At 35.6% G+C, this 12431-nt stretch overlaps 1 protein-coding gene across 1 annotated transcript in view; it reads right to left on the bottom strand.

Moving 5' to 3' along the window:
* Positions 1 to 4047, bottom strand: part of LOC129217111 (zinc finger MYND domain-containing protein 10-like) — a 59860-nt gene extending 55813 nt beyond the window's left edge. Inside the window, exon 1 of the mRNA XM_054851362.1 lies at positions 3956 to 4047. Within this exon, the coding sequence (XP_054707337.1) occupies positions 3956 to 4047 (92 nt within the window). The remainder of the gene's footprint in view (positions 1 to 3955) is intronic.
* Between the last annotated feature and the right edge of the window lie 8384 nt (positions 4048 to 12431).

Raw genomic sequence — 12431 nt, 5'->3', positions numbered from 1 at the left:
GTATCAGGTAAAAATTTAAATGCATGTAACAGTTAAACATTTAAATGCTTTAACAATTTATATGTTTTTTTAACAATTTAAATGTTTTTTTTTTCTCTCAGAAAGATCTCTAATACGACTTTTTGAGCATTTTTTTACTGAAAACCCTGACTTTTCATTATCAAATTCGATCTCAGTTAAAATCCATGATTTCCCATGACTTTCCAGGCGCAATTTCACCCTGTAAAATATATATTTAGAAGTCTTCAAGGTTGAAAGAGCGGTTTTATGAGGTAAGACAAAATTTCCGAAGTGGCTAGTGGTCACTAGATCTAAGAAGTTTAGTGGACACCACTGTCACCAAGCTTTTAATTACAAAGGGGGGGGGGGGGGGTTAGTTTTACTACTTTCGTTAAAAAAATAAACAAATAGAACCTTGTACATTCTAAAAGAGGATTACTCAATACCTATGAATAAGCAAAAACATGAATTTTGGAAAAATTAAGTTAAAATAAGTTTTTGAATTGTTTCAAAATAAATAAATGAGAAGACGGCAGGAAACTATTTTAAATGAAATAGTTTTTTTTTATTCATAGCAAAGTCTCCAAAGCAATGAGGATCAAATGCAATTTATTGTGCAGATAAAATTTCACTTTTCAAAAAAAAAAAAAATAAATAAATAAATAAATAATTAATTAATTAAAAAAGTGATTTATGACTTACTATTATGACTTTTAGTATTTTGTGAAATTTTCAATAGTTAGCGTTGAAATAAGCATCAGATCCTGTTTTTGGCAATTAATAGTCTTGTCCTTGTCTACTTCCATCTTGCAAAACCAAACATGGCGAAAAATTTAAGATAATAAATTTTTGAATTTGTTGCATAAAAGTAATTATAAATCCTCAAAAAACTACAATTTAGATGAAATCATAAGTTTTTCACACATTAGCGTCAAAAGCAATAAGGATAAAATAATATTCTGAGGATAAAATTTGAAGGATAAAAATCTGGATATTTCAAGAAAATAAGAGTTACCCCCCCCCCCCTCAAAAAAAAAAAAAAAATACAGCAAATTTTGCGTTATTTTCAATAGTTTGTATAGCAATAAACTTCCAGTTCCGATTTTGAAAATTTAGGCACTTAAAGAGTCTTGTCTACTTTCATCTTGGGAATGAACAAAAATAGCTACTACGCCAAACATTAAGATCTAGATTTTAACTAGTAGCATAAAAATAATTTAAAAATAAAAAAAATCTTCATAATACCCCAATTTACTGGAAATACTTAATTTTGAGCACATTAGCGTCCAAAGCGATGAGGATAAGATGAAATTTTAAATATAAAGTTTTTCATTTCCCAAGAAAACTATTAAAAAAAAAAAAAAAGGATTTACAGCACATTTTGCTTTATTTTTATTTGTTTGTAGTTAAAAAAAACATCCAGTTCTGCTTTGTTCTTAGTGAATGATCAAGTATGCCGACTATGGTTCACACGTAGCTGAAATGTTGAAGTATCTAAGAAGCTTCCCGCTCATACAAAAAGAAAAAAAAAAGATCTTCCCTGATCCCTATGTTATATTTTTATTCTACAATGTGGAATTTTGTGAATGGGGCCGCCTTTATGACGCGGAATTTTGTGAAGGGGCCGCAAAGCGGACCCAATTTGGGCTTACATCGATCCCTGCAAAGAATAGGGAAATATTTGCATAGGGTTACCACTAAGAATGTCCATATGAGGCGGTGAGAAGCAAAGTGATGTAAGTGACAAAATTAAAAATTTGAAGATATCTAGTACAAATGATAGGAGAGCCTTTCCTCTGCTTTGGAGCAAGAAATAGTGTTAGCACAACACAATTAATAGTACAGCATGATTTAGAAAATTTTTAAATGAAAGCCTACTAATACTGTGATCTGGATCTGCGTAGCTTTTACCATGCTGCCAATTTAGGTTTGCCAGGTTAGGATCACAAAGTTAAAACTCGCTTTTGCTGCCGTTAAGTTCTGTTTTTGACAAAACAGAACTTGTTCTGTTTTGGTTTTATTAAAGACTAGCATTCCCGTACCCGGCATTGCTCGGGTAATGGAATTAGCAGGGGTTAACAGTGCTTGGTGCACCTAGTTTCGAAAATCCCCTATAATAATTACTTATTACCTACAACTTTTTCTAATTTGGGGAGGATCCCGGGGCCCCTGAACTCCTTACATATATGCCTTTGTCCTTAACCGATCTTTAACTGTTATTAACGATCCTTTTAAAGTATTGATTATCTTTGCAAACACAGGCCATCCACATTTTATTGATATACCTATGTTTAAGCAAGAACTTCTTTGTATACAACATTTTTAGTTTTTTTTTTCTGGTGCTAAAATTATTAAGCTGCTTGATGAACTGACTTTGGAGAAAGCTACATAACATTGGCCATGTGAAAAAAAGTCTTCTCTTAAATTGGTCCCTGCTACTTTTAATGTCTGTCCTTGTGATTTATTAATGGTTATTGCAAAGCAAACTTTAACAGGAAACTGCACTCTTCTAAATTCAAAAGGATAGTTCGCCTGTGATGATGTTCTTAAAAAAACTTCGTTTCTAGTTTTGAAGAAATGAAAGCAATAGACAGAAACATTATGATTTGACTTGAGAAAAACCTCGAAGAATCACGTGAGAAACAAAAACAATATCAAATTTATAGTTCGCTATCGACCAAAAGTTGAGATGAAGTACTGAATAATGATTTGAATGGAGGAAAGCCTTCGAAAATAAGGGATTTGAATTCAATAACAGGTTTTAATTTCGCAGAAATTAAGAGGTTTTAATTAATTTCTCCCGAACTAATTGAGATTTCGAAAAATCCTTTCTTAGTGGTTACTTTCGTAATCATGCGGACATGCCTGCCAAATTTCAAGTCTGAAGCTTCAGCGGTTTCGGCTGTGCGTTGATATATATATGTATATATGTATATATATATATGTATATATGTTATCTCAGGACATTGATTTTTATATATTAAGACTAGTGGTACCCGCAAGGCTTTGCCCGTAGTAGAAAAATTAAAAGGTCTTCTGGTTTGCTTGTATATTTACAAATAATGTATGGTGAATTTCTCGCCAATTGGCTTGTGCCCATGTTACGGTTCCACGTTATGATAATTTCGTAATTTACTCGTCCATCATTTTGCTCTTAAAATTTGAATAGAAAAAGAACCTCATCGAATTTTTGAAAAATCGCTTCGAGGTGCACACCCCCATGCTACTAACTAATTCTGTACCAAATTTCATGAAAATCGACCGAACGGTCTAGACTCTATGCGCGTCAGAGTTCCGGACAGAGAGAGATCCTGACACACAGAGAGAGATCTGGAACTTTAGGATCTAGGATCTGAACTTAAAGCGCAATTTACTCGAAGCTTTAAGTTGTCCACTTACACCTCTTTGCTTCTCACTGCCTCATATGTGTTAATATGAATAATTTTAGATTACAGATATTTAGATAATTTTTAATGATAAATGTTACATGTATAATTTTAGAAAACGGGGTAAGAAATTTTTTTATGTTTCATGGTTGTAATTTAAAGAGAAAAAGTGATTTGGCGTCAACAAGTTTATAAATGAAAGTATTATATTCGTGAAAAGTTTTGGAGTTAAGACGACCACTTTTTGTTATATTTAGGCTCAAAATGTATTAAAAATTCGCGGTACGAATGTCTAGAAGGGGAGGGGGGAATGAGCTTCCTTCTAACCCCCCTCCCCTTATGGGTGTCAATAGTTACCATAAAACAACTGGGCTGCCAAAACAAAACTATTTACGCAAATTTGACGACTTTGACAGGTCCCGAATTATCGACTGCAATTATCGAAAGATCTCCAAATCGTGGTAAGTAGCAATGAAAACAATTGACTGTGAGCTGCATGTCTTTGTTGTCATTATATATGAGCATCTTAACGCACTCATATAAAAGAGATTGAATAGTTTTTACATTACCTGCTACTCCCGATATCGGAAACATCGAAAATCTCCAAAGTATCGAAATACAGTTCTATTTCGTTTGCGTAAAGAACTTTGCTATCGTCCATGATCAAGTGAGTATTATTATATTCTGTAAATGACGAACTACTGGTTGGCATGGGAATAAAGAAACGTAGACACGGTCCTTTGTTTCCAAGGAAACCAAAAAAGTTAAGTTGTTGCTGAAATTGAAACGGTAATCATTTCTTTTCTAAAATCAAACTGATCTGTTGGGAACAGAAATGAAGAGAGTTTCCAGTGAATGATAATCGGGGCGTTTCCAAAATTTTAAAAGTATTTTTTTCTGAAAGAGCATGCCTAGAAACATAGGATCTGACCATTTTTTTAAGTAATTTGACTAAGTTTAATATTTTTAAAGAATTACTTTAATTGTGCGCTTTTATTGTTTAACGTAGAGCCGCTATATAGACAGGCCGACGCATCAGCTTAAGTTTAGCCTTTTTGGATCGGATTTTTCATTGTTGCACTGCTTGGGTTACCACAGCAAAGTTTCGGATTTCGCCAAATTTGCAGAAAATAATATTTTATTTTATAAGCAATTCACGTGCCGCTAATAATTGCTTACAGTGAACAATCACCAACGCGATAACTCGCCAGAAAAGACAACCACTCAAACACGCGCTCCGATCCAAAAAGGCTGATCTTAAGCCATAGACTAATAATAAGAGTAGACCGAGCTATGGCAACCCTTTTGCTGCTCATAAACCAAACCATGTGACTGGTGGATATCCTAGCAACAGCGGGCGTTAATCGTAGCAGACGATCAACGCCAGCGCGAAATAAAATAAATAGAATTGATGGAACACGGAAGAATGATCTTTTATGGAGTCCGATTTGTAAATTTGTTATTCTAAGTTGTAAATATTTTGTTAATATGAGTTTTTCGTTTAGATAGTATTGTGCATTTTCTTTAGTCAATTTCAATAACTCTCTAAGCAATAAAAGATGCGAGCGACCAAGAGGAATCAGCAAACGGTAAGATTTTTACCTACAGTTTCAATTTAAGATACCGATTAGTACATTTTTGCGTTAACGCAAAACGTTTACGCCATTTCGTTCACGCCAACGCTGACAGCTCCAAATGAAATAAAAGTTACCGAAAACTGATCAAAAACTATTACTAATGTCAAAATAATGCATAACTAAAAGAAAAACAGTTCAATCTCTGCACCTGGAAGTTTTTTTTAATGAAAACACATTGTCTTAAAATACATGTCGAGTGCCAAACTATAGATAATGCTGCCATCTAGCAACCATGCTGCCAAAGTCTTCGCCAAGCCCTTCCACTAGTCACATGATACATCTATGAACCAATTTTCTTTATCAGCAAGAATGAGAAAGCTCAGTCTACTCTTATTATTAGTCTATGTCTTAAGCTGATGCGTCGGCTCGTATGTATAGGGTTAACGCTTCTGCCGATGACATCACAAATGATGAAATGCGATTCACTGTTGCCATTCAAAAGAGCACAATACTTCATTCGCATCTTTACTCACGTGTACTAGCAACGATATGCTTGATAGCAAGCGTAGAGGCAATTTTTAATTCGCTGCTTGATTATCATAACGTGAAAACGCAATGAAAAATGCGCCTAAGGACATCATTTGTGACATCATAAAGACCACGCTTTGTTTAAAAAATTGGACAATTTAAAAAATCAATTCAAAAAACTGTTGGGAAAATGAAATTAATTTCTGGGTCTATGTTTTTTTTTTGCTTATTCTATCAATTTCTGTGACTAAAAGTAGTACTTTTGACTGAAGGAAACAACCCCATTGTTATGCACGAGAAATTGTCAAAACACTGTAAAATTAAATTGAAATTAGTTGGAGTTTGAAAAAGGTGCTGTATTGCAAAGAAATTTTTGGCTCTGTAGTTTTCTTGTAGTTTTGGTGAAATATATCTTATTATGAAGAAAAGGTGATTTTATTGGATTCTAGCACCCCGCATTGATTAATGCAATCCTGACAAAGTAATTCATCGTTGGAATTTGAGTCTGTATGCAACATAATTTTGCGTCCGTGACAAGACGGGTGCTTGGAATAAGAATATGGATTTAACTACCTTGAAAGCGCAGAGAAAAAGGCTGAGGACGTCTTTTACCCTCAGTATGAAAAAAATTGAAGTTGAACTTTTGAAGGAAAATCCTGATTCGAATGAACTTTTAGTTTTAAGAAATCAGATTTCTGACAAATTCAGACGGCTAGATGATTATCAGAATATAATATTTGAGCTGTTGTTGAAAGATGAAAACGCGGAAGAGGCATATTATGAAGATTGTGAAGAAGCAGAAAATTATCGGAACAAGTTTATTCAAATTTGCTCTCTGCTTTTGATTTAAAATTTGAAAATGTTCAGCGTAATGGAAACATTAGTAAGCGCAGCTTTAAGCTGCCGACGATAGAACTTAAAAATTTTAACAGCGAAGCAAGAGAATTTTTAATTTTTTTTAGCCAATTCAAAAAAATAAACGAGGACAAGGACATTGATAATGAAGGTAAATGATTTTTTTTTCTTTATTTTAAAGACGGTGCTTTGATAGGGATGGTAAATTTTGTCTCACTAAATGAACATCAAAAATGTTTTTTTTTTTTACTCTTCAGTTCTAAATTGTCTCAGGAAATTTTTCTCATTGAGCCACAAGTACGCAATACTAGATACTAACATGCATGCGGACAATTTATCACTGGAGCTGACATAGTAAGAGGAGAAAGAGAGCGTTCAACCTCGTTGGAGAGGATCACGGGACGCGGGAGCGTCCCGGCCGCCAAGGAAACCAAACGTCAGCGGCCAGCAAAAGCAAATCCACCGCGAAAGACGAAAGAAAATAAAAGCGACCAAGAATAGTTTACACGACAGAACAAGTTGGGGTTTTCTGGGGTTTTCACCCTTATGTATCTCAGCCCCATGAAGACCCCCGGAGTTGATTTTTGGTACACTCAATCTCTAGTGGGCCCTGACGACGTAAACCAAAATACAATCCCCTGGACCATCGGGGGGAGGAGGAATTTAAGTTACAAAATCGTTGTTCAAAAAAGTTTTCGCTTTATTTGACAGGGCTACAGCCCAGACGAAAAAAGGAATCAAGCTGAAATTTCGCACCCACATTCCTTGTGCCCTACTGATGTGCCTTTTCTGCCATTTGACACCCCTCCCCCTCCCCCCTCGTTTTTATCACCCAAATTGTACCTTCCCGGTGCTCCAAATTGTACCCCACGGGGGGCTATGGCAATGATTTTTTGTATACATATTCTTGGGGGGGGGGCCATTGAGTACATATATAAAAATTCAACCCCCAGGGACATCACGGGCTGGAGTAATTAAAGTTTGAAATCACTAATTTCCCCTAAATTTCTATGTACTGACTCTAGGGGGGGGGGAGTTCATAGGGTTTGCTAATCTCTGACTGCTATTGCAAGGCTAGAACAGATCTAAGATCTAACAGTTATTCAAAAGTTCTGTTAGGAAATGAAATTCAATCAAGAGTTAATCAACGTTAAATCGCGGATATCAAATTTGCCACAGTGACTGCGCATGCGCGCGGACTGGATCATTGAGCTTTCTGTTTTAAGATTGTATGTTTGTTTATATCTAAGCATAGAAACAAATTAATGAATGAGATTAGAATATAGTCCCCCCCCCCCTCCCCGCTGCAGTTTTGTTAATACGAAATTTCTTTCCTTCCTGTTTTTCAGTTTTGATATATTTCAGGGGGAAGAAAATTTAAATGTCAGTGAAACTGGGAGAACATTTCGCGTTGCATATTATATGAAACTGTACGCATATGAATATGATACATCTTAACTTTATAATTGAAAGCGGAAAATAGCACTTATTTATTGGTTTGCTTATTTTCTAAATTAATGCCTTTTTCACAAACATAACACATTATGAATTGAAAATATATGAAATATGTGTGTGGATATCCGTGTTTTGCAGTAATTTGTTAACAGACAAAATTTTTGCAATTAATTTAAGCAAGACTTTTGAAATGACCTAAGTTCGTGTTCATGCGCAGTCGCTGAGGCAAATTTGAGACATCCGCGATGTGGCAAATTTGTGATATTTACGATTTGACGTCGAGTACAGTTGCATACAAACCTCTTCCCCCCTGTAACAGCCCCCCCAGGACATCTACAAAATTTCAACTGTCATTGACATCATGGACTGGAGTAAGTAAAGTTTGAAAATCACTAATTTCCCCTAGCGCTGAAGCGTAAGCGAATCAAGTGTGGTCATGCATAGATCTTCTGACACATTTAAAATAGGGAATTTAATGCAGAGTAAGTGCTCCAGTAGTCGGCTAGTCTCCGGTAGTTGACCACAAGGACATAAAACTACTTATAAATAGTATATGTATAAGTCAAAATCAGTTTTGATGCATTCCCGCACATTCATTTACTTACTCCCAATTATCATTCAATAACAGTTAAGTTAATCAAATAGTAATTAAAATGAAGTATCAAAATACAGCGACACCTTAGCAGTGTTGAGTAAAATTCCTTTTCTAACATAGGTTATTTCTTCTAAAAAAATGTTTAAATTTTCTGCCTTATCGTTTTTTCGACAAATATAGTCATTTCGTCATTTTATTGCTTCTAATGCTGATTTTAATTTAGAATAGGGAAGTTGCAACCTATTAAATGTTCATATTTTGGCTATTGGATATTGTTAATTGACCCTCAAAGCTGCAAAATTCACCATCGCCGAATTTTAAAACACCGTGATTGATTTTTAATGAATTTTTAAAAATCCACGAGCAAAAGTGCGCTTTTCTGAAACGTCACGAGCCTACGTCACAGGGCGCTAATGGGCAGCCTTCCGCCGAAGATCCCTTGTTTTCGCTAGGGACATTTTGAGTTCGCTGATTTTTTTATTTTTTAGAAATTGAATAATCCCTTTGAACACACTGTGGAGGCCAGATTCGTTGAAGCACAATCTAAATAACCTTCCTCAATTAACGTCAATGATGATATTCGAATATTTCTGAGAGGATGAGAGGTTTAATGTTTCAGAAACGCGAGGAGTTAAATGCGAGGAGATCACGGGACGCGGGAGCGTCCCGCCTTGCCAAGGAAACCAAACGTCAGCAGCCAACAGAAGCAAATCCACCGCCAAAGACGAAAGAAAATAAAAGCGACCAAGAACAAGATTACACGACAGAACAACTTGGGGTTTTTTGGGTTTTTCACCCCTCTGTATCTCAGACTCATGAAGACCCCCCGGAGTTGATTTTTGGTACACTCAATCTATTGTGGGCCCTGACGCCGTAAACCAAAATACAATCCCCTGGACCATCAGGGGGAGGAGGTATTAAAGTTATAAAATCGCTGTTCAAAAAAGTTTTCGCTTTTTTTGACAGGGCTACAGCCCAGACGAAAAAAGGAATCAAGCTGAAATTTCACACACACATTCCTTGTGCCCTACTGATGTGCCTTTTGTGCCATTTGACCCCCTCCCCTTCCCCCCTCGTTTTTACCCCCCAAATTGTACCTTCCCGGGGTGTTCTATCACAGCCCCCGGGGGGGGGGGGGCTACGGTAATGATTTTTTGTATACATATTCTTGGGGGGGCCATTGAGTACATATACAAAAATTCAACCCCCAGGGACATCATGGGCCGGAGTAATTGAAGTTTGAAAATCACTAATTTTCCCTAAATTCTTATGTACTTACTCTCAGCTCATAGGGTTTGTTTATCTCGGACTGCAATTGCAAGGTTAGAACAGATCTAACAGTTATTCCAAAGTTGTCTTAGGAAATGAAATTCAATCAAGACGAAAACATATCCAACAGTTGCAACTAGACGTTAAATCGCGGATATCACAAATTTGCCACAGCGACTGCGCATGTGCGCAGACTTGGCTCATTGGGCTTTCTGTTTTCAGATTATATGTTGTTTGTTTATACTTAAGCAGAGAAACAAATTAATGAATGAGATTAGAATGCTGTCCTCCCCCCTCCCCCAAAGTTTTGCCGATACGAAATTTCCTTCCCCCTGTTTTTAGCCTACTTTCCCATTAAAAGTCAGAAAAAGAAGAAAAAAGCATGAAAGAAGGCTCAATGCATCTTAAAAATATCGCGAAAAACAAAAAAAAAATGTCAGAAATAAATAAAATACTTAAATAAATATCGAAAAATTAAAAATTGGAAAGTAGGGTATTGAGATGGGGAAAAATGTCTGTCGGTCTGTCTGTCGGTCCGTCGGTCTGTCGGTCTGTCTGTTTGTCCCCCCCCCCCCCAATAACTTTTGAATGAATAGTCCAATTCGAAAAAACTTTTTTTGTTCGAAAGATCTCAGCGAGAACATTTCATTCCCATATTTTACTTTTTGATTTGAACTATTTTTTGCTCAATTTTCAACAGTTCAAAAAAACTTAACATTAACGTCTACGGGGAAATTCAAGGCAATTCCGAACTGTGAGGCGAATTTGCTTCAAACAAACATTGTAGGAAAAAGCTTTTGATGAAAAACTTGTGTGTAAAATACCTTTTTGATTTGAACAATTTTCCGTTCAATTTTGAACAGTTCAAATCCTTTAACAATAGCGCCTACGGGGAAACTGAAAGTCAATGTAGATTCTGTACTTGAAGGCGGATTTACTTCAAACGAATTTTGTTGGAAATAACTCTTGACGTCAAACTCCAGAGTACGACTCCGAGACTTTAGGGGAACTTGACTCCGACTCCTGTGCCCGACAATTAATCGGACTCCGACTCCCCGACTTCGACTCTGACTTCGTAGCTTTGGCAAAAATTTATACACGGAGGACAAATGACTGACTCCGATTCTTAAATATTTGACTCCGACTCCTTTATCTCAAAATTAGATTGACTTCGACTCCGACTCCGTAGCTATGGTTTTAACTGTGAACTGATTATTGTTGATATGACTTGTTTTTATTTTTACGCTAAAGTTTCAATTTATGTAATCAGTTTTTGGCGAATAAACTCGAAGTCATTTATGTTTCTACATAAAGATATGCGCAGACGATTTTTTTTTTTGACAATGAAAAATTATTTTTTTAATTTGACATTTTATTGTTTTTTTTTTGTTTTGTTTTGTTTTGTTTTGGTAAGTGCATTAATTCATTAAAAAAAATGTTTTTGGCAACAGGGGAAAAAGACGATTTTTTTTATATGTATTTATTTTAATGAGCTTATTAATTTTAATTATTATTTTTTCGTTTTGAAAGCTGTTAAAGTTTTTTTTAATGGAAAAAAGTGTATTAGTTGCTTTGTTTAAAAGTTGCTGCTATTTTATTTGTTCGTTTTTTTTTTCTTTTTTTTTTACGCATCTAGTTTTTTTAGATGAGTGAGGAATATTTTATTCCTAGAAATCAGCTTAAAGTATTTTAAAAATATGTTTGAAAAAATTTGCGACTTTAGCTATTTTTGAGAATATTGATCAGGTACTAGAAATTAGTATGGGTATACGGGAAAGTAGGCTCGTCTAGTTCTAGACAGAACTTCTTGTTCAGTTTTGATATAGTTATGGAGGGAATAAAGTTTAATGTCGGCGCGAAACTGGGGTTAAACCATCTTACTACTATTATATATGCGAATGTTTGTCTGTATGGATGTATGGATCATGGGCGTCGTAGCCGGGAGGGTCCAAGGGGTCCGGACCTCCCCCCCCCAATATTTGAGAACCGGACCCCCTCAATATTTGAAATTTGGACCCCATCGATAATTGTCAAGATGAAATTCATTATTTTGGAGGAAATTATTATTGTTTTGACAAAAAAAAAAAAAAAAAAACTTTGAACAGTTGCATAATACATAATTTACCATGTTTAATTCATATCAAACAAAACGAAATGAACATCGAAAAAAAGAACTGTAAAACAAAATAGGCGATGTGTATAGTGAACGGAAAGTGAAATCCAATGACAAAGCATTGCTCTGCTCTCAGCGCATAGCTTCGGTGGAGGATGCAAGAAAGGTGACACTTTCTTCCGAGTGCAATGTCAACCATTCACAGAGTAGAGATGTGTTAGCGGGATAATAAATTGTTAACAGAGGGATCCCTTAACCATGGCAGTAAGCCATGCCTTAACTCACAAAAAGTATCCTATGTCCGGTCCCGTATTGAAAACACAAGTCGTGTCCCCGGCGTTCCCAGCTTGGAAGTGATTCCAGCGTATTTGTTGCTATTTGGGGGGAAACAACTGGACAACTTTGAGGTACTGAAATCAGATGGACAATTCCCCCCCCCCCTTTTTTTCGGCTCTCGCGCTTAACCCTTTGACGCAGATGGGACACCGGTGTCCCTTTTATACATAATTTTTCTGACGCTCTATTTATACGTAAAAATATAATTTTATATTTTTTAATAATAAAAAACAGTCTAATTATTACTCTTAAAATTTTTTTAAGTAATCGGAATTTTTTTTGTACTTGAATAAAAAATTAAAAAAAATGTAGTATGA

Source organism: Uloborus diversus, chromosome 2, assembly GCF_026930045.1.
Source record: "Uloborus diversus isolate 005 chromosome 2, Udiv.v.3.1, whole genome shotgun sequence".
In the NCBI taxonomy this organism is placed as follows: domain Eukaryota; kingdom Metazoa; phylum Arthropoda; class Arachnida; order Araneae; family Uloboridae; genus Uloborus; species Uloborus diversus.
Note: the sequence above shows the minus strand (reverse complement) of the source record. Positions and strands in the feature narration are given on the sequence as shown.